The 26157-nt window shown below is 44.5% G+C and overlaps 1 protein-coding gene across 1 annotated transcript; it reads left to right on the top strand.

The window, feature by feature from the left end:
* The first annotated feature begins 90 nt into the window (after nucleotides 1-90).
* Nucleotides 91-22187, top strand: Znf454 (zinc finger protein 454). Its single transcript, XM_040747940.1, has 7 exons — nucleotides 91-3633; nucleotides 4461-4593; nucleotides 6342-6468; nucleotides 7239-7329; nucleotides 14364-14457; nucleotides 20500-20512; nucleotides 20601-22187. The coding sequence occupies exons 1-7, from the start codon at nucleotides 3551-3553 to the stop codon at nucleotides 21932-21934; spliced, it is 1875 nt and encodes a 624-aa protein (XP_040603874.1). The 5' UTR covers nucleotides 91-3550; the 3' UTR covers nucleotides 21935-22187.
* The last annotated feature ends 3970 nt before the right edge of the window (nucleotides 22188-26157 follow it).

Raw genomic sequence — 26157 nt, 5'->3', positions numbered from 1 at the left:
ACTGCCATGGAAATTTAAAGACATGTGGGTTGAATACTAATTGTGCTGAATTGTTTTATGTCAACTTAACAGAAGCTTAAGTCATCTAAGAGGAGGGAACCTCAATTCATGCCTCCATAAAACTAGGCTGTAGGCAAGCTTATAGGTAATTAATGCCTGTTGGGGTATTGCTATTGTTAGCCATTGTGGGTGGTGCCATTCCTGGGCTGATGGTCCTGGGTTCTATAAGAAAGCAGACTGGGCAAGCCAGCAACAACACTCCTCCATGGTCTCTGCATCACCTTCTGCCTCCAGATTCCTGCCTTGTTTGAGTTCCTGTGCTGACCTCTTCAATAATGAACAGTGATCTGGAGGTGTACGCCAAATAAACGCTTTCCTCTTGTTTGGTCAGGGTTTCATCATGGCAGTAGAAATCCTAACTAAGAAACTATTAGACATAGGAATTCAGCTAATTAACAAAACCTTTGCAACTCAAAACATACTCAGAAACACCACAGGAATGGCGTATAGATCATGATAGTAGTAGATTTATTAAACATGTTGACTGCAGACTTCTGGGTGGCAGAGAAACAGTCAGTCCAGGAAGAGACAAGAATGAAACTCCATTCATACCTACTTTGAAACCAATGCTGAGCCAAAACCTCCAGAGTCTGACACCAGTTCATTTATTTTAGCCATATCGAAGCACAGCATGATTTTTGGAAAAAAGGGTTTTCTGATAACAACTCAGTCCTGTGAGTACAACAAAGTTCAAGACATGTTTACATAGGAAGTTCTTAACAAAGTACATATTTCTTCCTTAAAGATGGGTCCTGTTGACTTAGAAACAATGCTCAAGATAAGGGTCTGTGGAGAATGACTAAGGTAAACAGAGCCTGTGGGAGTCATGACTTGACCTGGCCCTAAGATAACACAGACGCCACTTAGATTGTTGTAAAGTACAAATGATGCCATTCATGTGTTTTATGGCCTAGAAACAATGCTCAAGTTTTAGGGGCAGGGGAAGTCTGGGATAAACAAACATCATATTCTGGAATATGTGTAGAGCCTGGCTCAACAGATTACTACATCCCTCCCTCCCCTGCATTCCAGGAGAATGGTCAAATATCTTCTCCCTTTGGAGAGATGAGTTGTGTGTTTAACTTTTCCTGGCTTCAGTGCTTATCTGTATGCACAAGGACCTTTTGCCCCGTAGAAGATAGAATCAGAAAACCAAAATTAATGTTAACATTTCCGTTAATTCTCCAGAGGCTAAGAATGTGGCAGGATGATGAGAGAATAAAGAATCAAAACCATAATGAGACAAAACCAGAGACACTGGTAAGGTATCCACTCCCTAATGCCTTTCACTAGCCCCGGCAGAAATAAATCAGATAAATGGAAGTTTCACCACTTTTGTTGGAAGTTGTGTCTCTTCCAAGCCAGCCTCAGCAGGCAGTCTTTGCACCTTTCTTCGTCAGCAGGAGGGACATTCCTGGTTCCACCTACTTCACTTGCTGGGGCCTTGCTCAAGGCATTTCATACATTAGTGCCTGCTTCCTCATTTGTTAGTGGTGCAAACCTAAGTGCGTTGAGTTGTGAGATAATAAAGTGCTTAGGAAAGTGCCTAACACAATTAGTGCTAAGGGTCATCCAGAACCCACAGTCATCTAGGAGAACCACTAGGCTCTCACACAAATGTCTTAGAGGAAGGTGAAAGGGAAAGTATTGGCTCAGGACCCCCAAGACCAAGTTCTCAGCACTTGGGACAGGGCAGGGAATAAGAGACAAAGGCAGGAGATAGAGGATGAGGAGGAAGGGGAAGGAGACAAGGGAAAAGGGACAGGAGTGTTTGTCCTGGAGGGACAAAGGAGTGAGTTCATCTAGATAAAGAGGAGACACACGTGGTCCATAGGCAAATAGTAGTTTATAAAGGTAAAATGGGAACCCCTGTGTTAGAACAAGGTGTTTAATCTTAATTGGGTTTATTAATTAAGTGAGCCAAAGGGGACTTCTGATTGCTGAGGCCAAATAAGGGAATAGACCTTGGTGGCTAGCTTTAGGAATGCAATCTAACAGTTTTTAACGAGGCAGTGGGAATTGGGGAGAAGGGCAAGGCCTGCCAGAGCCATGCTCACCATGCTCAAGCTGGCCAGAGTCCCTTCAGAAGGTATGTAATGGAGGGAGAAGATGCCACACACTGCATATTGCAGAAGCCTCCAGATCTAGTGTTCTTTCTCCCCCTCAACCACACCATGGGCTGGGCTTTTCATTTGGTTATTTTGCTGTTATTCTGGGTGAGTTTTGAGTATCTTTTCAATGCAAGAAATCAAGCTAGCAGATGCTATGTCCCTGTGCTACCACCATCCCTAGCCGTCACCCTGAACCTGTCCTCAGAACTGACCAGACTATGCAGATGCTCGTCTGTCCACTTCAGACTTACAGCTCTTTCCTATCACACACAAAATGAATCCTATGTTCCTACCACGGCTAGACTATGAAGACCTGAGAGTCGCACACACTCATCTTGAGCTGTTTCCTTTCCACTGGCAACGATGCTCATCTTGCTAAGCATTAAATACACCAAGCCAGCTGCTTTGTAGGCAGCTCTTCCCAGGAAAGTAAAATCTCCCAAATATCCCCACCCCTGTTCTGTCTGTAACTCATTTACACAGCTTTACTGTCTTGTCACTCCCTGATGAGCATTTTCTGTTTGATGGACCTCCATCTCTAGTCAAACCAACCCTCCAATGGCTCACTGTTTCTCCAGCTTCTGAACAGTGCCTGGCACCTGTGTGCTCCCTAAGTGAGAGAACGACACTTTTTAAGTACCGGATAGTCACTGACATTGCATCCTAAAGGTTGGCCAGCAGTCTCTTAAGTGCCAATTCCCAAGTCAGATTTTAAATTTAATTGTTTTACTAGTTTGCTAACTAGAAAGCTGCTCCATGAATCTACGAATTCAAAAGCAACTAGATGACTCTGGTATATCACCCCATCCTGCCGGCTCCACCCGGCGGTCCCAGAGAAGATCTGCAGGGTCTTCGCTCCTGTCCCTTCCACCTCTCATCCCCAAGTATCTGGATGACAGCCAGGCAGCCCCACTACCGCCACCTGTGCAGCACTGAGTGGCGACCGTGAGCCCCCTGCCTGGCCGCTGCACAAACGGACGCGCCCGTCGAGAGCGCAATCCTGACAGTCTTTCCAGCATGTTCCCTGCTGCTCGGCCCACCAACGCAGTTCCTGGAAGCTTGAGTCGCAGGTCTCCGGATCGAGTTCCCCAGAGATAACAACATCCTGGACCTTACTTGAATCTCTGCTTCCCTCTGGGTGGACCCGCAAGTCAGTGTCCCCGCGGAGGCTACTGGGAATTGTAGTTCAACCCACAAAACCACTCCGCGCAGGCGTACATCATCACTTTTGCCTTCCACTCTCCCCCTGGGAAAAGGAGTCCCGAAGCCCTAGAGTTGCAGCTCCGTGATTTGTGGGAATTACGGACCGCTCCCAAAGGAATGCGCAGGCGCGATTCGGCTTCAGGCTGCAGGCTCCAGCTCATTGTGTCCTGACTGTTATGTGGCTGCGATGGAGGCGCCTCGAAGGGCAGCCCCATGGTGACCAGCAGTGTCCAGAGCCAAGCGGGAAGGCGACGGTCAGGTCTGTCGGGGGAAAGGACGCCGAGCAAGGCTGGGTTGTGGTCCAATTTAGAGGACAAGGGTCCCTTGCCCTTAACTTCGCAGCATCTGAACTGAGATTTGACTCCACACAGAGAAAGGACCGGCAGAATGGTCTTGTGGTGGAGCTGAGATCCGAACATGATTGCATATGGAGAAGGGTGGGTCCCGACCTCTATCGTGTCTGGGGACAGACTCAGGAAGGAGGGTGCATCCAATTGATGAGTGTGTTCCCAGGTGGTGCTTCAAGTCCTGTCTGAGGAACTTGAGAACGGGACAATTGCAGTGGAGGGTGGCTTGTGTGAATGATTCTCCGCACCCCTCCAACCCCACACCCCCCACCCACACCACGCAAATACACTGCCTTTGACTCCGGGTCACCAAAAGGAGAATCCTGAGCTCACACGACAGTTTGCCCTGCTTCGGAGGTGAAGATCTGGCTTGCTTAGCTCCCCTCCCTTTTCAAGGAGAAAGAAGTCGGCTCTTCCCCCACCCCCACCCCCTTCCCTCTCCCCCGGATCAAGCTGTCCCAGGAGGAAGGAATGTCTTAAGACTCCCCAGCATGCCTCTAGGGGAAAGGACAGAGGATGGGTAGAGTTTGAGAAGCGTGGCTGGGGCAAGTCAAAGCGTTTAAGACGCAGAATGGGAAATATGGAGGGTCTGACCAAAGGAAAGATGCGAAGGGGAAATGGCATGGTGAGTAAGTCACCTTACAGATTAGGTGAGGGCCAATTAACCCATTGCTTTGGGGGCACTGAGGATGCCGGGATATGAATGTTCAGGCTCACGCTTTTGACCCTCTCATCACAGGCGAGCAGATGCCTCTGGCCTGAAGAATCCCACAGTTGCGAAGCTTCATGCCTGCCTCCTCAGTGCTTCGTGGTCCTCAGAGAGCTCACTGGAGAAGGGAATGGCTGTCAGCTACCTCCCAGCCCTGGTCCAGGTGAGTAGGGAAGGAGTGTTGTGAGTCACCCCCCTCCTCCCTGCCGGCCTTTGGGTTATTGACTTGAAGAGTCTAAGGTTGTTTACTGCCTCTTTGCAAACCAGGGTCACTTGGTAAAACCTGTTCAATTCCCTCACTTTTAGGCCTTTAACTTTGTAGGGCAGGAGTGTGCGGGAGGTGAGAAGTTGGGTGAACAACCAGCCGGTTCCAGCTTGCTGGCTGCTCATTCTCCTCTTGTTTTTTGTAAGCAAACGAGCTTTACTTAGAGGCTGAAAGTTCAAGTCTGGACAGCCATGGGTAGCAAGGGCTCTGTGCTGCACTAAATGCAGTAAATGGCACTACAAGACAGGAAAAAAGATGTGTGGGAAGTGTGTGGCGAGAGGAAACAGGGAAGAGTACCAGAGGTGTTATAAATTCCCTTTATAACGACGTGCTCCTTATAGCCACTGCAACCCAGAGAGACACGCCCTATCCCTCCCTTCAGAGAACGGAACTCAAGGAACTCACTCACTTCCCATATAAGCCACCTCTTACGGATTCTCCACTTCCCAACACATTTGCGCTGGACACCAGGCACACAGGCGTGGAGGGAATGAAGCATAACAGTTAAACACTGTTTGTGTTGTTTACTGGCTGCCATTGGGATATAAAATGTGCCAGGCCTATGAGCTATGTTAGAAACCTGAGATGAATAAACAGTTCTTGATAAATCAGTTCCTGGTTCACTTCAGCCAGTGTTTCTTGGCTCCTTGACATGTATTAAGCTCTCTTAAGCTAAAGCAGGCATTTTTTGTTTGTTTCTTTGTTTGCACTTGACCCGTCTTCCTCAGTGCACACTAGCCCCTGTGAAGACCACACCGTGAGAGGTGCTGCTTTCCATGCTAGATTTCAGGCTCCCGAGAGAGAGACTTTCTGTCCTTGTTCAGAAATTCCAAGGAAGAAACGAGCTATAACCAGAGAAGACATGGTGTCATACACAGAGTGATCATTTCCATGGTGTGTTTGTACACTCACACAGGTGTTGGGGTGGGTAGTGGAAGAAAAGGAAGACTCACTGAAGACAATGGTCTTGTGCTGCTGGGTGACATGGGTGCATGCTGAGAAGTGCATTGTGGAGCTCTTTCATCTTGTGTGAGCACAGAGGGTCTTTCTCCCAACCTAGATGGTGGGGGTCAGCCATTCAGTCTGGCCTCCTCGTGTCATCCAGAGTTGTGGAAAGCATGAGACATGGGGCTGCTGCTGGTGAAACACGCCATACCGTCCTACAGTAAAGGTTTCTTGAATGTATCGGAGTATACTCTAAAATAATGTTTTAAAGCAGTACAATAGGTGTGTCAGTGTTGTTTGCTCATTGTCAAGTGTTAGCCGCTGTACAATACTGTCTGCGTTATGCTTTTATATTACTTCTAGTGCAATATGTTTATCTAAACCATCATCACCACAAACTTGGAAGTACGTGTTATACTGACATGACACCATCTACACTAGGGCTGAGGAGAGAGACAGTCGATGTTGTGGGCAAAGTAAACAAGCTCACAGTCTCACTATTTCTCCACAATTGGTGTCAAAGTGGGGGACAAAGTATGTTTTCAGCACAAAGCTCAACCACTAGGAGATGCTGAAGAAACGCCTAGTTTCCTCAGACGCCAGCTTCCTGCAGGCTAATGGTCCCCATGAGCTGCTGGGACAGCCAGTATGGGCTTTCCTGTGGCATCTCCTGGTCAGTAAGAAAGGGCTCTCTGTTACAGGACTTGGTGACCTTCAAGGATGTGGCTGTGCTCTTCACCCAGGAGGAGTGGGGACGCCTGAGCTCTGCCCAGAGGGCCTTGTATAGGGATGTGATGCTAGAGAACTACAGCAACCTGGCCTCCCTGGGTAAGCGGGGCACCGCAGCATCACCTTTGTCCGTTCCTTAGGACCCCTGGAGTAGCCGGAGTTCCTTTCCAGCCTGGTTCCTCAGCTGATTAGCCCCAGATAAACACAAAGGCTTATTAATTATTAAACTGTTGGCTGATGGATAGGGCTTCTTACTGGCTTGTTCTCTTTAATTATTAACCCATGACTACTAATCTATATATTACTACATGGCCTTATCTTACCAGAGATCCCCTGGTGCATCCTATCTTCCCAGTCTCTATATGGCGTCTCTCTGAGGCCTCTCTCTGCCTTCCTCTCCCCAGCCTTCTCCTGGTCTGGTAGCCTCACCTATGCTTCTTGCCTGGCTATTGGCCAATCAGTGTTTTATTCTTCAATCAATAAAAGAAACATATACAGAAGGACAGCCCCCATCACCCTGGACTGCCATACAACAGATTGGGTTAAAATTGGGCCTGCTGATGATACTGCCTTCATTCCTACTATGTGTCTGTCCCCTTGGTGTCCCCAGAGCTCTGCTGAAGTCTCACCTGGAGATGTGTCACAATTGAGAGGGGTGTGGGAACGGACTGTGTCAGGTCCAAGGCAACACACACACGCGCGCGCGCGCGCGCGCACACACACACACACACACACACACACAAACATGCTCCCCTTCATGTTTAATCAACAGTTCCAGAAAGTTCTGAGAACCAGGTCTCATCCTTACAATGACTTCTGTCTTCATTATAATCAGATAAGGTCAATTTTTCTTCCTCCTTCAAAAACAGGACTCTCGGGATCCAAACCAGACGTGTTTTTTTCACCCAGAGAAAGCAGACAAGTGCACGCCAGAGCATGCTTCAGAGGGCGTTGTTCTTGGTAAGAGCCTCGCATGTGGGACACTGGGAGGAGTCAGTCAGAGGGACAGGCCTGGGCCACACTGTCCCAGCATACATATCCACATTGGCATGCTTTGTGGAAGTCTGAGCCCTTCCTTCCATCGTTCCTTCTCTCTGTCTCACATAAATTAGTGGTCTGGGGCTGGAGAGGTGGCTCAGCAGTTAAGGGTGCTTGCCTCTCTTCCACAGGACCCAACCTCAGTTCCCAGCACCCACGTCGGGCAGCTCGCAGTTGCCTGTAACTCTGCCTCCAAGGGACCCCACATCCTCATCCACAGGGACACTGCACACGCATTCACACACACAATTGAAAAGAAATTTTAAAAGTTAGCCATCCTCTTCCCCCACTCCAACAGGAGTGGCCTATCTTAAATCCGACGTGCAGGGGCCACCTGCGCTTCTCTAGTGAGGAGTCCCCGGGCTCTGGAGACAGGCAGTGCTTGCTGAAGCTCCTCTTTTTCTAGCGAAGCCCCATACGTGTCCTCACCTCCCTCTTGTTTCTCTCACCACATGAAGTATATTCGACCCGCATTTACCAGCCCCCCTGTGCCAGGCTCCGTGCTTGGTACCAGAAAGACCAAGGCTGTCATGTACTCTGCTATTGTTCATACTTAGTGCGGTACGTGACTTGCTGCCTGGTGTGCAGAGAACATGACAGCTCAATGGCTGTTGCTTGTCCTGAGGAGTCGCCTGGGGCTTGTGATTCAAAGACAGGGAGATTGCTTTCTTTTACTTTGAAGTATTCTAGAAAGCTCCCTGTCTTGCCTAAGATGCTATAACATACTTTCCTGTAGTGTGTTACTGGTTGTAAAATAATACCCTTTGTGTGTGAGAGAGGGGGCAGAATCCCTTTATATGTAGTCCTGGCTGCCCTGGAACTTATGTAGACCAGGTCAACCTTGAACTCACAGAGATCCACTTGCCTCTGCCTCGCGAGTGCTGGGATTAAAGATGTGTGCCACCACACTTGACCTATAAAGTATCTTTTAAGATCTCTTATTACTATTTTTCACTGTAATCCAGTGAAATAGTCAGAGGGTTATATTTTATAGTTGATATCTACCCATCTCAAATGTCTAGGACTCAATGTTTGATGAAATCTAGCTATCATAACTCAAAACTGCATTTATTAAAAATATTTAATTTAGCACTGATATACAGCTCAATGATAGAGCATGCATGAGGTCCATAGGTTTCTCAACCTATGGGTCAAGGCCCCTTTGGGGTTGAATGACCTTTTCACAGTGGTCACCTAAGACCATTGGAAAACACAAATATTTACGTTACAATTCATAACAGTAACAAATTTACAATTATGAAGTAGCAACAAAAACATTCTTGTGGTTAGGGGTCACCACAAACATAAGGAACTGTATTAAAGGGTCACAGCATTAGGAAGATTGAAAACTAACTGTCCTAAGTTTGATCCCCAGTACAGGGAAATAAAATCTTTAACTCACCACTATAGAATGTTCTATGGATTTGATGTTCTTTGACAAACAAATGCCTTAACTCACTGAGCCATCTTGCCAGCCCAAAATCTCCAACATTTTAAGTACTGACAAACCATCACATCTGACCTCAGATGACAGGTCACAGTCAGAACTCAGACGCTGAAACCATTCTATAAAATTACTTTAGGTTGTGTGTATAAAGTATACATAAACATAAGGGGGTTTCGTGTTTAATTTTGGGCCCCATCCCCAAGGTTTTTCTTTATGCTTGTGCAGACATCTGTCCTCCGAAAAAGTGAAACACTCTCTTCCCAGGTAGCTCAGACAAGGGCTGCTCAGCTGTGTTAGATTAAATTTTTCCATTGTTGTGCCCATTACTCTTGGCTTAGCATAGACGGTTATTTTTCAGTTAGCATCCATAGCATTAGGTTGCATTACAGTATTTTGTTGATTCTCATCCTCTTTACCCCATCCCTCTGACCCCTCCCCATACTCTCCTACCCCCCCACCTCCTTTCCACTTTTATGTCGCACATGTCCTATCGCCCACCCTTCTCAGTGTCTCTTTCCCCCTCTCATGATTTCCTTTCTTCTTCCATAACCTGTCTCCGCACTCACATACAACACATAGAAACATACAAGCTGGGATGGAATGAGTGAGAACAGGTAATTTTTCCTTCTGAGTCTGAGGTACCTCACATAATACACTTTCCCTTTCCTTCCATTTTGCTGAAACTTGCATATTTTTCATTTTGTTTTTGTTTTTTTGAAACAGGGTTTCTCTGTGGCTTTGGAGCCTGTCCTGGAACTAGCTCTTGTAGACCAGGCTGGTCTTGAACTCACAGAGATCCACCTCCCTCTACCTCCCGAGTGCTAGGATTAAAGGTGTGCACCACCACTGCCCAGCTGAAACTTGCATTTTTTATGGTTTCATAAAATTCAGTGTATATATATATATATACATATATATGTGTGTGTGTGTATATGTATGTATGTATGTATGTATATATATCACATTTTCATTATCATTTACCCATTGGTGGACATCTAGGCTGGTTCCATTTTCTTGATACTGTGAATCAAGCACCCATAAACATGGATGAGATGTGGTAGGTAGGATGTGGAGTGCTTTGGGTATCTGTTCAAGTATGAGATAACTGGATCATATGGCAATTCTACTTTTAAATTTTTTGAGAAATCTCCATACTGATTTCCATATGGCTGTACTTTACACTCCCACCAGCAGGAAACAAGGCTTTTTCTCTGTGCCTACGTCTTTGCCAACACTCATTCTTAGACAGTTATTTTTAATCACAGAAAGAAAAACATCATGAAAAATGGTTTTGCATCTTATGTTTTCTGTCCTCTCGACCACAAGCTATAGAGAGAGCTGAGAGTTGAGTGCTACCCAGGGCAGTTTGGGGTGGGCATTTGTGCTAGTGAGACATTTAGCCTTTATGTCCTGCAAAGCAAGAATGATGGATACACTCTGCTGCTTACCCCACCCAGTAGAGATAATGGATTTAGACTGGTTTGATGCTGCTCTTGGGTGGAAGGTTGATGAACACAAACCCACCTGACTCCAAAACTACTGCATTTCCTTCTCCACATTCCTTTTAGTCATGCAGAATCCCAAGGAAAACCACTTAATCTCAAGAAGCTGCTGGTCATTTTCATACTTCCTTCCTCATTTATTAATCTGTTATGTCTCAGTGTCTCATACCCTTTTTGGATCGATCAATATGTTTGGATATAACCATGCAGAGTTTCATTTATAATTTTATTTTTTACTTTACTTATGTATGCGTGTGTGCGCGTGTGCGCGTGTGCGTGTGTGTGTGCGCGCGTGTTTGTGTGTGTGTGTGTGTGTGTGTGTGTGTGTGTGCCCACATATGCAGAAGCCAGAGGATGCTGAGCATCACTCTCTGTCTCATTCCCTTGAGGCAGGCTCTCTCACTGAACCTGGAGCTTGCTGTTTATTCAGCTAGACTGGTGGCCAGCAAGCCCCAATGATTTCCCTGACTCTGTCACCCTCCTCCCCGGGGCTGTGGTTGCAGCTGCTTGTGACCACACTCAGTCTTTATGTGGTGCTAGGGACCCAAACTCAGGTTCTCATGCACCTACGAGTGCTCTTACCTATTGAGCCACCGTCCCCACCCCCATTTATCATTTTAATTTTGTATTATGTCCTTTTGTTCTCCATCTTCATTGCATCTTTTTTCTCTTAAATTTATTGACTATTTTTTAGAGCTGATATATTGGCCTTCCATGTTGCAATTTTATTTCTGCAGTTAGCATTGCCATTTCTTTTTTGGCTTTGAAGTACATTTATTTTGAACATTGTACACTGACTATAAGAATCACTTAATTTTTGAAGGGTTTTCTTTTGTGGTTTTTTGGTTTTTCTAGACAGGGTTTCTTTGTATTGCTTTGGAGCCTGCCCTGGAACTTGCTCTGTAGACCAGGCTAGCCTCGAGCTCACAGAAATCCTCCAGCCTCTGCCTCCCAAGTGCTGGTATTAAAGGTGTGTGCCACTGACACCCAGCATTTTTGAACAGTTTTATGTGCTGAAATTATGTGCTCCTTTGCTCAGCAAAAGTCCTGCTTTTATTTTTCAATACTGGGAATTGAACCCAGAGCCTCATGCACAGTCTACCACTAAGTTGTGTACCCGGCCCTAAGGGTTTTAAACAATGATAAAGATGCAGTACTCATATCCTACCACCCAGTTTAAGAAATGAGATCTAACCCCACCTTAAAGTCCAGTGTGGTTCCTCACCACATCTTCCTCCTAGTACAGCAGAATGCCTCTAGCTTGGTTTTAAATGTAGTAGTAGTAGTAATAGGTGGTGGTGGTGGTAGTGGTGGTGGTGGTAGTGGTGGTGGTTTTTATCAAGATGGTTTCTCTGTGCAGCTCTGGCTGTCCTGGAACTTGCTCTGTAGAGCAGACTGGCCTCAAACTCAGAGTGATGTGGACCACCATGTCTGGCTTTGTTTTATTATTCATTAAATGGGGGTGTGTGGTTTGCATGTGAGTGCAGTGCTCTCAGAGACCAGAAGAGGACATCGGATTCCCCTGTAGCTGGAATTAAAGGCAGTTGTGAGTCGGGCCCTACCATCACCACCTGTACTGGAAAGGGACTCACGTTCCCAGGATGCTGAGTCTTCTCTCCAGCCCCACTAGCTTTGTTTTGTGCCAGTATTTCCTGAACTTCTTCTCTGAGTCATTTTGTTGCTGTGGCAAAAGACCTGAGAGAAACTGCTTAGAAGGAAGGTTTATTCCCGCTCAGTTTCAGAGTTTGTAGTCCGTGGTGAGCTGGCTCCATCGCTTTTGGTCCCATGGCAAGACAGAAACACCATATAGGAAGGGGGAGGGAAGCTTCCACTTCATGGTGGCATAGAAGCTAAAGGACAAGACAGGAAGGGGTAAGGAGCAAGACATGCTCAGGAGTAAATGCTTCCTCCAGCCAAATCCTGCCTCCAGTAGCTCATTCTACTAGGAACTAAAAATTGATGAGGTTAAGACTGGGAGATGGCTTGGTATGTAAACGCTCACTGTAAACACGAGGCCCTGACTTCAGATCCCATCTCTTGAGTAAAAGCTGTACGTGACATACAGCATTGGAGGGCAGAGACTAGAGACCCATAGGGCCCACTGCCCAGCCAGTCTAGTGAAACAGCAAACTCCAGGTTCAGGACACTCGTCTCAAAATAAGGTAGGAAGTAATTGAGGAAGCCACCCAGCGTTAACCTCTGACCTCTACAAGTGTTCTGACTAACAATCCTGGTTGGATCCCTAAATTTTGCATGTGAGATGACATTGAGCTTTTCATTCCCAGTGGTCTTTGAGTTGTATCCCCCAAGAACTGCTATCATTCTCTACCTTGGTGCTTTTTTGTTGTTGTTTTTTGTTTGTTTGTTTTTTGGGGGGTAAAGGTCAATCTAAATTTTCTTTGAATAGAACCTGATATTGAGACATAATTTCTTTCACCTTTACCCACCGAGCCATCTCCCTGGTCCTATCCTAGATTTTTTTGAAGGAAATTAATTTTAAAGTAAAATGTAATACAGAAAAGTATACATATTTATAGTCCAATGAATTTGTAACATTTGTATAATCAGCATTCATATAAAAAAAAGAAAAATTACTGTTACTCCTGTAACCCCTAGTCCTTTCTCTTTCTTTTGACCCAGTGGTAACACATTTATTTTGTCCTTCCTGAATTATGTAAGTGGGGTTGTGAGGACCTCCCTCTTCTGTGCCTGCCATCCTTTTGTCAAGTCACGTGACATGCAGCAGCAGTTGGCTCACCCTCCTGGCCCTGTTGTGATTTACCACATAAACTGGTGGGGATCTGCTTGGCATCTGGTTTCCTTCTTCCTCAAAGCCCTTAGGGAATGACTGCTGTGACCTTTCCTTCCACTTACAGAAAACGTACGTGCACATTTTTGCCCCGTGTGTCCCTGGAAAGTTCTGTGTTTATGCATCTTTTGAGTCTTGGTAGACCTACTCGTTTCCCCAGTGTATGTGCTGACTTATATTCCAACTAGCAGAATAGGGGAGTTCACGTCCTTTTACAGCCTTGGAGTGTGTCAGCGTTCTGGAGGATGTGTCAGCTACCTGACCTCCTCTTGTTGATTGTCTAGTGAGGGTTTCAGTTCCCACTCTGAACAATGATGCTGTCTGATAGGCACAAGTTTTCAATTTTTAAGGTAGTTAAGGTAATGTATTACAGTTCTTTTCCTTCCTTTGGCTAATGCATGAGTCTTTTTAAAAATGTATTGTGGAGGAGTGAGGGAAGAGGTCAGAGGACAGCTTTTCGGGCTTGGATTCTCTCCTTGTGTTTGAGACAGTGTCTCTCAAGTGTCTGCTGCTGTGTTTGTACTCTAGGCTAGCTGGCCTGCAAGGTCCCGGGCAGTACTCCTGTTGCCATGTCCGTCCCCCCAAGGGAGTGCTGGGACAACAGATGTAAACCACTACATCCGCCTTTGTACCTGAGATCTGGGAAGCAGGCTTGAAGCACTTTTACCCAGCTTGCCATCTCCCCACCCCTTGTGACCCTTTCCAAGGCATCTTAAGCTAATGAAAATCAGTTTATTCTAGCAGCTTTGTTATTTTATCTTCCATCTTTAGGCCCAAAATTTGATTTTCTCTCTGGGTATTCAGCTGACCAGGATCACTTACTAAAAAGACCATTTCTTCCCAGTGTACCATGCCCTCCCCTTGTCAGGCACACGCTGACCGCTAATGTGTAGGTCAGTTCCGGGTCCTATAATCTGGTCTATGAGCCTGTTTCTGGGCCATCATGTTTCACTCTTTGTCCAATCTCATGCTGTTCTAACACTTCCAATCACTCTAGAGTGGTAATGAGTCTTATACTTGTCAACACAAGTTATCCAGCTTGGCTATTTATTGCATTCAGAATTTTCGGCTTGCCCATTTAGTTTCTGCAAAATTCCCTGTTAAGATTTTGGACATAATTTCCCAGAGTGTGTAGTTTAAGTGGGTAATTTAGAGTATCCCATTTCTTTGACTATGGTTGTATTCCTACTGTTTTTAGGTTTTCGTTAACTTCTTGGAAATGTTATTGTCTGAGGGATACAGTCCTGTCCATCTTTTGTTATGCCATATTTACTTCACAGTGTTGTTACTTTTGATGTAAGTATTCATCTTTAGGGAGTATAACTTTCTAATTATTTATTGCTGGAATGTGATATACTATAGTTTTTTGCTAATTACTGTTTTGCATTTTACATGAACATAGTCATGTCAAATTATGATTTGTATTTCTTCTTTTCCAAATTTAACCAATTTTTATTTTGGGGTGGTAGAGTCTCACTATGTAGCCCTGGCTGTGCTGAAACTAGTTCTGTAGACCAGGCTGGCCTCAAACAGAGTCTCACAAACTCACCTGTCTCTGCCTCCAGACTGCTGAGACTATAGGCTTCTCTAAGTCAAGCTGTTATGTACTCTGTGATCATCGTTGTTGGTTTGGGGCATGGTATGTGTGTAAGGTATATGTGTGGGGGCATGGTGTGTGTGTGTAAGTATATGTGTGGGGGCATGGTATGTGTGTAAGTATATGTGTGGGGGCATGGTATGTGTGTAAGTATATGTGTGGGGGCATGGTATGTGTGTGTGTAAGGTATATGTGTGGGGGCATGGTATGTGTGTGTGTAAGGTATATGTGTGGGGGCATGGTATATGTGTGTGTAAGTATATGTGTGGGGGCATGGTATGTGTGTAAGTATATGTGTGGGGGCATGGTATGTGTGTGTGTAAGGTATATGTGTGGGGGCATGGTATGTGTGTGTGTAAGGTATATATGTGTGGGGGCATGGTATATGTGTGTGTAAGTATATGTGTGGGGGCATGGTATGTGTGTGTGTAAGGTATATGTGTGGGGGCATGGTATGTGTGTGTGTAAGGTATATGTGTGGGGGCATGGTATATGTGTGTGTAAGTATATGTGTGGGGGCATGGTATGTGTGTGTGTAAGGTATATGTGTGGGGGCATGGTATGTGTGTGTGTAAGGTATATGTGTGGGGGCATGGTATATGTGTGTGTAAGTATATGTGTGGGGGCATGGTATGTGTATAAGTATATGTGTGGGGGCATGGTATGTGTGTGTAAGGTATATGTGTGGGGGCATGGTATGTGTATAAGTATATGTGTGGGGGCATGGTATGTGTGTGTGTAAGTATATGTGTGGGGGCATGGTATGTGTGTGTAAGGTATATGTGTGGGGGCATGGTATGTGTATAAGTATATGTGTGGGGGCATGGTATGTGTGTGTGTAAGTATATGTGTGGGGGCACGGTATGTGTGTAAGATATATGTGTGGGGGTATGGTATGTGTGTGCAAGGTGTATGTGTGGGGGTATGGTATGTGTGTGTAAGTATATGTGCATGCATAGATGGAAGTCAGAGAAAGGCGTCATGTCCCACTCTGTCACTCTCAACTTTAGTCCTTTGACAGAGTCTGTCACGGAACCTGTGGCTAGTCTGGCTGCCAGCAAAGCCCAGCCAGCCGTCTTCCTGTGTTTCCTTCCCACACCGAGTGCTGGGGTTCAAACTCTGGTCCTCATGCTGTGCAGTAAGAACTGTCACCCACTGAGCCGTGTGCCTAGTCTTCTATTTACTTTTTCTTTACCTTGTACTATGACTTACAGCATAATATTGATAAAAATGGTAATAGCAGCTTGGTTATTTCATTCCAGTCTCACAGAGGTATTTTTTGTTAATATTTTATGATTAATGATGGTTAATATGGTTCCTGTAGGTCCTCTTTTTTTTAATAACAAGACTTCTCTCCTGCTTTGCTGGAGTTTTCCATGACTTGTTTTGAACTGAGTCAGATGCCTTCCCAGCACCTGTCAAAAGACTGATGGATTTTCCTCCTTTATTCTGTTACTGTGGATGACTGAGAGTGGACCTGGACCTTTAACTGATCTGTGATAGATTATCCATTCTGCGTCATCTGGGGTGTTTTTGATGGATCTTTAACTGATCTGTGATAGATTATCCATTCTGCGTCATCTGGGGTGCTTTTGATGGTTTTGTTGTTGTTTATTTTTGATGTTATGTTGAGGAAATTTTATTTGTGTTCACAGAAAAGAATGCCCTGTGATTTTATCTTTTTGTGTCCTCATCAGATCCTTGTGGCTTCTACTAGTTTATAAACCCAGTTGGAGATCTTTCTCATTTCTTTGGAAGACCCTGTACTGTGAGTGGTGTTATTTCTTCTTTAAACATCTAGAAGAATCCACTCATCATGCCATCACCCCCAGAAATTTTCCCTGCGAGACAGTTTAAGTTGACGATTCTATATATTTCATAGATTCAGGCCCATTTAGACTTTGTTTTATGCATTTATGTTGTTATCCTGTCCTAAGAGTCAAGCCATCATTATTGCCATACTGTCTCTGTTAGCCATCATTATTGCCATACTGTCTCTGTTATGTTTTCATCTTACAAATCTTTGTGAAATCTGTCCTGATGCTGTCTCAACATATGAAGTACTATAGATTCTACATGAGATAAACACAAAGAAAATCCACTTAGGTGCCTCACATGAACACCGACAAAAACTGACATTAATAACATGTGCTTCTTTTCATGTCTTCACTTGTCTTGTTAAAGACTGACATCAGGTTTTTAAATTCTTGCTTTTTATTTTTATTTTTTGATGTTTCCTTTTCTTTTCTCTTCCTTTTTTAAAATTTAAGTTAAAAACAAGCTTGTTTCACATGTCAATCTCAGCTCTCCTCCCCCACCCTCCCCACCAGTCCCCCAGTCTCCACTCCGATCCCCAGGGAGGGTGAGGCCCTCCATGGTGGATCTCCAGAGTCTGTCATTTCATCCAGGGCAGGGCCTAGGTCCTCCCACAAGAGTCCAGGCTGAGAGAGCATCCCTTATTGTGGGATGGGCACTCAAAGTCTGTTTGTACACCAGGGATAAATACTACCCAAGGCCCCATAGATTAAATGTCTTGATAGCTTGTTTGTTTCCTTCTTTGTTGGATTTAATTGTCTCTTTTTCTAATCTCTTGATATTAGTAGTCAATATATCCATACATTTCCTATGTTTGGAAGCGTTAGCTGTCCTGGGAGCTCCCATTTGTATCTGTACTGACAGCATCATTCAGTTCAAAAGACTTCTAACTGTTGTCATGATTTCTCCTTTGATGTGCCAGTTATGTAGACATGTATCAATTTCCTTCTGTTCACTCTGATTTGGTTTTTAACATTCTGAAGTTCTGTCCTATATGTACACACAGAGGGTGGGAGGGGGTGGCCCCATTACATTCCTGGAGTATCGCCTCTTTGTTTTCTCTAATGTGGGATTTGTCTGATACTAATATAAGCGCCCATCTTTCTTTTACATTTTAAGTCCTTTCCACTCTTTTATCTTTACTGTTTCAGTGTCTGCATTTTCCTATTTCTGTTCTAATGCCCTGTAGCTGGGCTCTATTTATTTAGATTAGTTACTTTGTGTGTGGAGTTTGTTGTCTACTCCCCTATTTATACTGTTTATTCACCTGCTTTGAATTCTTTTTTATCTTTCTTCCCTTCTCTTGAATTGTTTTGTTGTTGTTGTTTTACTTTTGCCCTGTAAATTAGTTTGTTGATTTATAGTCTTTTGCCTTTTAGTGGTATGTGTAATACTTAAAACTAGCTTCTTATTATCCAAAATGATGTTTTTACTAATTCTCACACAGAATTGGGAATGTAGCTCAGTGGGTAGTGTACTTGCCTAACATACACCAAGCCCTGGTTCAGTCCCAGCACGGCATAAACCAGGCCTTGTGTCTGTGGCATGCCTATTATCCCAGCACTTGGGAGGTAAAGGTAGAGAACTGTAAGTTCAAGGTCATTATCGGCTACATAGTGAGTTCAAGGCTGGCCTAGGATACCTGTCTCCAAAAAAAAATTATTGTCCACAATTTACTTTTTCTACTACTTTCCCCTACATTTCTTGTCAGGGACACTTGTGGTTTCCTTTGAACTTAGGCCTGCTGTTGACACTGCCTCTTGTTTACTTGTAGGATAGTGTATCTATTTCATGTTTACTCTTTAGATATATTTTCTCTTTTTGGTCACTTACTCTTCTGAGTTTGGCAATTAGGTCCTTTGAACACCTGTGGTGTCATTTCACTGTCTTCTGGGTCCTGTGATTTGCACTGACAAGACTTGTTTTTGTCCCCTCATGGGTACTGCAACTTAACCTCTGTAGCCACTTTCCAAATGCTTTCAGTCGTTCTTCTGTGAGGCACCAGATGGACTGTAGCTTTGACCACGCTTGTTTCAAGTAAGGGCGTGTCTTCTGAGCTCATGATTTACGCCTTGAAATGTACCTATGTACTTTTCTCTTCTAGATATTTTTTAAAGTTACGGTTGTTTTGTGGTTCTCAATGGAAGATGATCTGGGATGAGTGGGAATGGGAAGTGCTAAGAAGAACTTGTTCTTGATAGGATTTCTTTGAACCTACATTATCCGTCTTTAGTATCCAACCCTTACTATTACGTATTTCAAAGCTTTAACTAAACTTATCAGAAAGCAGAAAATGGCATGAAATCTCAAACCCGCCTTCATAATATCATGGTGCCCATGGGTCAAAGTGAGAAGGTGTGGAATTGTCATGTGCAGCAACAGTCTATTTGGTCAGATAATCCATGGGGCTATATCTACTTTTTCTGCTAAAAATCCCATTTGTAAGTGATCATTATGCTCCCTCCCCCACAGTCTCAGAGTCCCCTTCCTAGAAATACTAGATGCTGTCTAGCAAGTGGACTTTGTTCCTAGGTTTCTGTTCTTACTTTTGTGTCACATGGGGTGTTTTCCTCCTGTAGATGTCACAATGTCATGTTGGGGCCATCCCTTCTGTATATGCTGTTGAACATCCTTATTTCATTAGTACACATGGGCACTTCACACAGTCAAAGGACAAGTGAACTTCTGATTATCTGATTGAATATTACTCAAATAAGTCTAGAAAAATATAAAAACATTGGTTTTGGTCTTGAGGCTTTCTTCCTACTGAGTGTTGACTTCTAGGTCTATTTGGTTAGATAATGGTTCAGAGTGTTATTTTGGCAACATCGGTGTTGTAAAGATCTTATCACCGGACAAGATAACTACGTACATCTCTTATATGTTAGCATAGTATGGTCTACATTAGAGATTTTTTTTAGTCTTTTTTTGTATTTTTGTGTGCTTTCTTTGATTCATTAAATTTTTCATATACTATATTTTGATCATGTTTTTTCTACTCCCTCCTAGATTCTTCCCATCCAAATTTATGATATAACTCTCTATAGAGAATTTTTGAGACAGAATCCTCTCTCTCTCTCTAAATATTTTATTATTTGTGTGTGTGTGTGTGTGTGTGTGTGTGCCTGGCACATGCAAAGACCAGAAGAGGGCATTGGATGCTCTGGAACTGGAGTAATATAATAGCTACCATGTAGGTACTGGGAGTTGAACCTGGATCTTCTGGAAGAGCAGCCAATATTCTTAACCACTAAGCCATATCTCCATCCCCCAAATCTTTTTTTTATTTGTTTTTTTATTTTACATCCTGACTGCAGCCTTCCTTCCCTTCACAACTGTCACATATATTCAGTCAGTCCTACGTAGGCCCTCTGGTTCTTGGTTCAGACTCTGTGAGTTCCCATGAGCCAAGATAGCCATTTTTATGGTTTTTCCTGTGATGTCCCTGACCCTTGGCTCCTACAATCCCTCCTTCCTCTCCTTAGCAAGACTCCTTGAGCTAAGTCCAATGTTTGGCCATGGGTCTCTGAATCTGTCTCCATCAGACACTGAATGAAGGCTCTTCACTGACAACTGGGATAGTCATCAATCCAATCACAGCCATCCCCCAAATCTTATTCTTTAACCCATGTTAGCCTCAAACTCATTGTGGTCCATCTGCCTCAACCACTCAAATGTTGGGATTACAAGCATGAATCGAGCTTGGCCTATAATAGATATTTTTGAGATTTAAAAGTCAGATAAAATCTACTTAATGACAAACAAAATGAATACTGTTCTCAGAATCCAACCCAGGTGCAAGATCTTTGAAACCAGGCTCCCAAACACTTCTGCCTTGGGTATAGCATTAGAAAAGCATCTACCACACTCCTGTGTTCTCCTCTCTGGCTATTTCCCTTCATGTTACCTCTTTAATCTTCAGCTGCAGCTTATTGGTTAGCATTGTTAACAGTCTGTTCATTTCATTCCATCAAGCTGTTTCACCAGGGTAAAAGTGACATTTGTGTTTTCATTATCTTTCAGGAGGGATTACAATGACCATGAGTAAGAAATGTGTCAGGGCAGATATCTCTAAAAAAGAATCAGATCAATGGATAATGGAGGAGAGAGTCACCAGAAGGACTTACTGGGAATGTGCTAACCTGTTAGACTGGCAGCACCAGGAAGGTCAGGAGGTCAGGTTACAGCAAGTGGACCTCACCCAACAGGACACACCATCAAAGCTTAGTGAGCAGGAAGCGGAGGTGTCTGAGAAGGGCTGCACAGTGAGCGCATTACCAATTCAAAGTCAGAGATCTCAAGCAAGCAAAACGGCATTTGAATGCAGTGAGTGTGGAAAAGCCTTCTCTAAGAGTGTCACCTTTAAGAAACATCAGAAAATTCATACTGAAAAACTCAACCCAAGTCAGGAAACGCCTATTAAAGAAAAGCGCTATGAGTGTAGAGAATGCGGGAAAGCCTTTCACCAGAGTACACACCTTATCCATCACCAAAGGATTCACACTGGTGAGAAACCATATGGATGTAAGGACTGTGGCAAGACCTTCTCGGTGAGCTCTTCACTTGCCTACCACCAGAAAATCCATACTGGAGAAAAGCCTTTTGAATGCAGCGTTTGTGGCAAAGCCTTCATCCGGAGCATACATCTCTCCCACCATCAGAGAACACACACCGGAGAGAAGCCTTTCCAGTGTAGCGTCTGTGGCAAAGCTTTTGTTTGCAGAGCACACCTTACCAAACACCAGAACATTCACAGTGGTGAGAAACCCTATAAATGTAATGAGTGTGGGAAAGCCTTCAATCAGAGTACAAGTTTTCTTCAGCACCAGCGAATACACACCGGAGAGAAACCCTTTGAATGCAATGAGTGTGGGAAGGCCTTCAGGGTGAACTCCTCCCTTACTGAACACCAGAGGATCCACACTGGGGAGAAGCCATATAAGTGTGGCGAATGTGGCAGAGCCTTCAGGGACAATTCGTCCTTTGCGCGACATCGGAAAATTCACACTGGAGAGAAACCTTACAGATGTGGCTTGTGTGAGAAAGCTTTCAGGGACCAGTCGGCCCTGGCTCAGCATCAGAGAATTCACACTGGGGAAAAGCCTTACACGTGTAACATCTGTGAGAAAGCCTTCAGTGACCACTCAGCCCTTACCCAACATAAGAGGATTCACACAAGAGAAAAACCGTACAAATGTAAAACCTGTGGGAAAGCTTTTATACGAAGCACGCACCTCACTCAGCATCAGAGGATTCACACGGGAGAGAAACCTTATAAATGTAGCAAATGTGGGAAAGCCTTTAACCAGACTGCAAACCTCATTCAGCATCAGAGGCATCATACTGGAGAAAAATGAGAGGAATGCAGGGTGCTGTGGGGGGTGGGGATGACATTAACTACTGAATACAGGAGACCACGTGAAGAATCACAATGAAATCTTTTGTTACTGTGGTTGTATTTACTAGAAGCCAAGTGTCACGATGACATGGGTTCTGAGAGCTTTAAGGATGGTATTTCTCTTTAGTACTGCCTCATTTGGATAGTAGTATTTTTTCTTATTGGCCTGAATTACCAAATATTAGAACCAAAATAAAACTTCATTAAAGGTATAATGTCAGTTTATCGAATTTATAATTTGTTAAGATAATTATAAAATTATAAAAATTAATACTGAGGAGCAAATGAACAAAAAAGTAAGAAATGGTCTATATGCATTTTATTCTAGATTTTCTTCTATAAGGAAGTTGCCACCTTTAATGGACCCCTTTGTCTCCCCTCACCCACAACCCTGAGGCCTAGTCCAAAGAAGTTGCAGTCAGTCACCTGTGCATGTGTCAAGAATCATTTAAATCATGCTTCTCATGATTCTGCTTCCGTTTCAACCACCTTTGTTTGTCAGACCTCCTGGGTCTACCTGCCCACTTGCTTCTTACTGTGTTCTTTTGGGAAGGTCCATTTGAATCATGTGACCCTCTTCTCACTTAGCTCCAACTGCTATTACTTTGTTCCTAGTTATCACCACCACCGACCTCATTCATAATGCAAATCTGAATTGCAAAATTGGCAGAGTCCATGATACTAGACTTCACACCTAAACCCAGCTTTCAGAACTCAGTCTCCTTTCTAGAGGCAAAGAGTCATCAAAAGTATTGTACAAGACCTCAGCTAACTACCCAGCTAACTACGATACTGGTAATGCCTAAATCAGGGCTTTTCCCTGATAGCCATTGCCCTCTAGCCGTTCCAAACCATAGTAAATTGTGCTGTCCACAGGAGTCAGGGGCTTGCTCAATTTCAGGTGGGCCAGTCCCTGCCATCCAGTTGTGGCTGGCATTCCTAGCCACTTCCACTTCAGTGACTTGCCGTGTCCCCATATACAGTTGACACGAGATGAGGGCTTACAGCCAGTTTTCAGAGGCTCTGACCATTACCTGCTCCTGGCCATCCCTCTGGCTGCTGTAGTAGAGGGTATCTGCCACTCCCATGCTATTGAACTGTGCACCCGGGTCCTTGTCCAGCCTTTGCCTGGGTTTCTAAAGCTCTAAGTCTGTGTTCTATAAAAGCAATATACCTATAGTTTCTGCTGATATGTTTGAAAGTTCATTTCTTTCCCTCTATTGGGGCACCCGACCACTTAAAGACCCTATTGTTCTGACAGTGGTGAGCAACATGTCGAGCAATTCCATGGGTCCTGAGATGAACAGTAGCACCATTGACATTCTCTGACCTGTGCAAGACCCAGGCCCAAAAGGCTGTGACAGACTAATCCTACAGGCAGGTCTTTCAATATGTTTGTTGTAGACATCACAGTCACAACCATGGGTCTCCTGTTTGCAGGTCCTGGGAACACTCTTCCACACCACAGGTACAAAGGATCTGTACTACTGCAAGGTGGTATGTACTCCCCAATAAAGATAGAGGAGTCAGTACCCTCGTTCCAGGAGGTAGGTTACTGCTTCCTGGTTTGTGGAAGTGCCATTTATGAAGCCGGGCAGTCTTGTCCCCTAAAGTGGTACAACTCTGTCCTCCGTTAAAGAAGGGGGAATTCTGTTTTGTGTCAGACTCTAGGTTGTATGATAGACCTGGAATCTTTGGGCACCTCCAAGCCTAAGTTCAGTCTCCAGCAAATAAAACCCACCTATGGGGGCAGGCCTCTAGTATGAAGTGACTGAATGTGTGTGTCCTCCATTATGCATGTAAAGAGGCATTGCAAGAGGTTACATGGCACTCCCAGGGGTGTGTCCCACACATACACCTGCAGATTGTGGATTAACCTGCAGCACCATGTTCCCTGTTACTGATGTCTGCTTCCAGCACCGTCCATGTGACCTGCTGGGCCCTTACTCCCACAAACCTCTCTCTCCTTTACCTTAAGTCTCTGAGAGTTTGCCAGTTCCTTTTTGTTTTGTATTGGCTTTTTTGAGAAAAAGGTCTCTGTAAACCAAGCCTATCCAAAACTCTCTAAGTTCAAGCTAACTTCAAAATATGTGGTGATCTTCCTGCCTCAGGCTCAATGTTCAGCTTGAGAGTCACATTTCTAAGCTTGCTATTCATCTTTTTGTTAATGGCAAAGGTAACCTCCTTTTTGATAGCGACAGCCTAAAACAGTGGCTGCAATCTCCTTTTCTCTGAGCTTATCTTCCTCAGGTGCACCTTCTTGAATTATGCTCGTTCATTCATCCCTTTCTGGGGAGCAGAAAGGCAGTAAATAGCCTGTTAAATATACCTGGGCCAACTCGAATGTCTTGTAGAGGTGCTTGCCTGGACAGTGGCGTTATGATGTTCTGGCGTGTGTTGTCCCGCCTTAACAAGGAGAACCATTGCCCAGTTACTCTTCCATTCCTTCCTAATCTGAAGTAGCATGAACTGTCTGTGTGGCTGATGGGACTACCCCAACGTCATCTTTGACTCCTAGTGTGCATTTTCAGGAACCTTGAGAGAAGTGTGTTCTGTAGCCAGGAACGGTGGTGCAGGCCTTTAATCCTAGTGCTCAAGAGGTAGGAGGTAGAGGCAGGCAGATCTCCAACTCTCAGGGCAGTCAGGGCTAGACAGAGAGGCCCTATCTCAAAAAAAAAAAGTATCTTCTCCCACTAGCTCTCTTCTGATCTCCCTGGTTTTGGACAAGACTTTGGGGTATTGAGAAGGGCTTTCCCCACCTCCTGCTAGTCAGGTTAATCTCAAGGCGGTTGCCAGGAAGAGCAATTCTAGATGTCATGGTCTTAATGACTGACCACTTATGTACACTAACCACACAGGGACCAGTGCTTGGGACCTTTCAGTTACAGTTTGCAAGCCGTCCATGACATATCTTCAGCAGCTCTCTTTTTTTTTTCTCTGTTTTGGAGGCTGTCGGTCCAGCCTGGCCTCAAACTCACAGAGATCCGCCTGCCTCTGCCTCCCGAGTGCTGGGATTAAAGACGTGCGCCATCAACGCCTGGCTTAGCAGCTCTCTTCACACATCCCATTCACCCTCTGGGCTCCACACAGTGCAGAGTTGGCTCCCAACACTCATGATACTGTCTCCTGGTAACCGGTCTGTGGCAGAGGAAGTGCTGAATTGGCTTGCAATGTCAGTCTCCTCAGTTCCTCCTCTGGACTACAGTGACCGAAAGGGCCACCTCTGTTCCAGAGCTTCCCTTCATCCTGCTGAGCTGACCAGAGGGAAGACATATCAGAAGTGCCAGTGTCATTGACAACACGGGTGTCGTCATAAAGATCTTATCACTGGACAAGATAGCTACACACACCTCTTATATGGTCTACATTAGAGATTTTTAAGTCTTTTTTTATTTTTTGTATGCTTAATTTGGTTCATTAAATTTTTCATATACTATATTTTGGTCCTGTTTTTTCTCCTCCCTTCTAGATCCTCTCTGTTCAAAATTATAATGCCTCTCTCTCTATACGTCTGGTGGCTGGATGTTAGCTTAGAAGTTACAAGGACTTGCTGCTCTTCCAAAGGACTGGAGTTAGGTTCCCAGCACCAATATCACATGGCTCACAACTGCCTGTAATTCCAGCTCCAGGTGACCTGATGCCCCCAAGGAGACTGTGGTGTTTTTAACTGTGAGAAATGAATTATCTCGGCCAAGGTCACCCATCTAATAAGTGGTAGGATGGACCTAATCTCAAGTTGTCTGTTTGCTGTTTATGTCTATGGGTGTTTTGCTTGCATGTTTATGTGTGTATCTTGCACTTACCTAGTGCCTGTGGGAGCCAGGAGAAGGAGTTGGATCCCCTGGAGGAAGTTACTTCACTCCCAAAGGTACTAATGAGAACTATCAGCATTTCACTTTGTCCAACTAGCACTCTAAGCAGCCCCCCTCTCTACATCCCAAGGCACGAAAACTAGGGAAATTTGGCGGTGGTGGCACACGCCTTTAATCCCAGAATTTGGGAGGCAGAGGCAAGCAGATCTCTGTAAGTTTGTGACCAGCCTGCCCTACAAGAGCTAGTTCTAGGACAGGCTCCAAAGCCACAGAGAAACTCTATCTTAAAAAAAAACAAACAAAAAAAAAACAAAAAACACCAAAAAAACCCCAAATGAACATCTTATTATACTTTCTGATAACTAAAGAA

This window comes from Mesocricetus auratus, unplaced genomic scaffold, assembly GCF_017639785.1.
Source record: "Mesocricetus auratus isolate SY011 unplaced genomic scaffold, BCM_Maur_2.0 Super-Scaffold_100007, whole genome shotgun sequence".
NCBI classification, from domain to species: Eukaryota; Metazoa; Chordata; class Mammalia; order Rodentia; family Cricetidae; genus Mesocricetus; species Mesocricetus auratus.
This window is presented reverse-complemented; position numbering and strand designations above follow the sequence as displayed.

Bases quoted from the DNA above. Each gene is read 5' to 3' on its own strand.
- Znf454 (XM_040747940.1), top strand. From the start codon at position 3,551: ATGTGGCTGCGATGGAGGCGCCTCGAAGGGCAGCCCCATGGTGACCAG. The intron at 3,634-4,460 runs GTCTGTCGGGGG...CTCTCATCACAG, and splicing joins AGCGGGAAGGCGACGGTCAG to GCGAGCAGATGCCTCTGGCC. The intron at 7,330-14,363 runs GTAAGAGCCTCG...TACTGTTTTTAG, and splicing joins TTCAGAGGGCGTTGTTCTTG to GTTTTCGTTAACTTCTTGGA.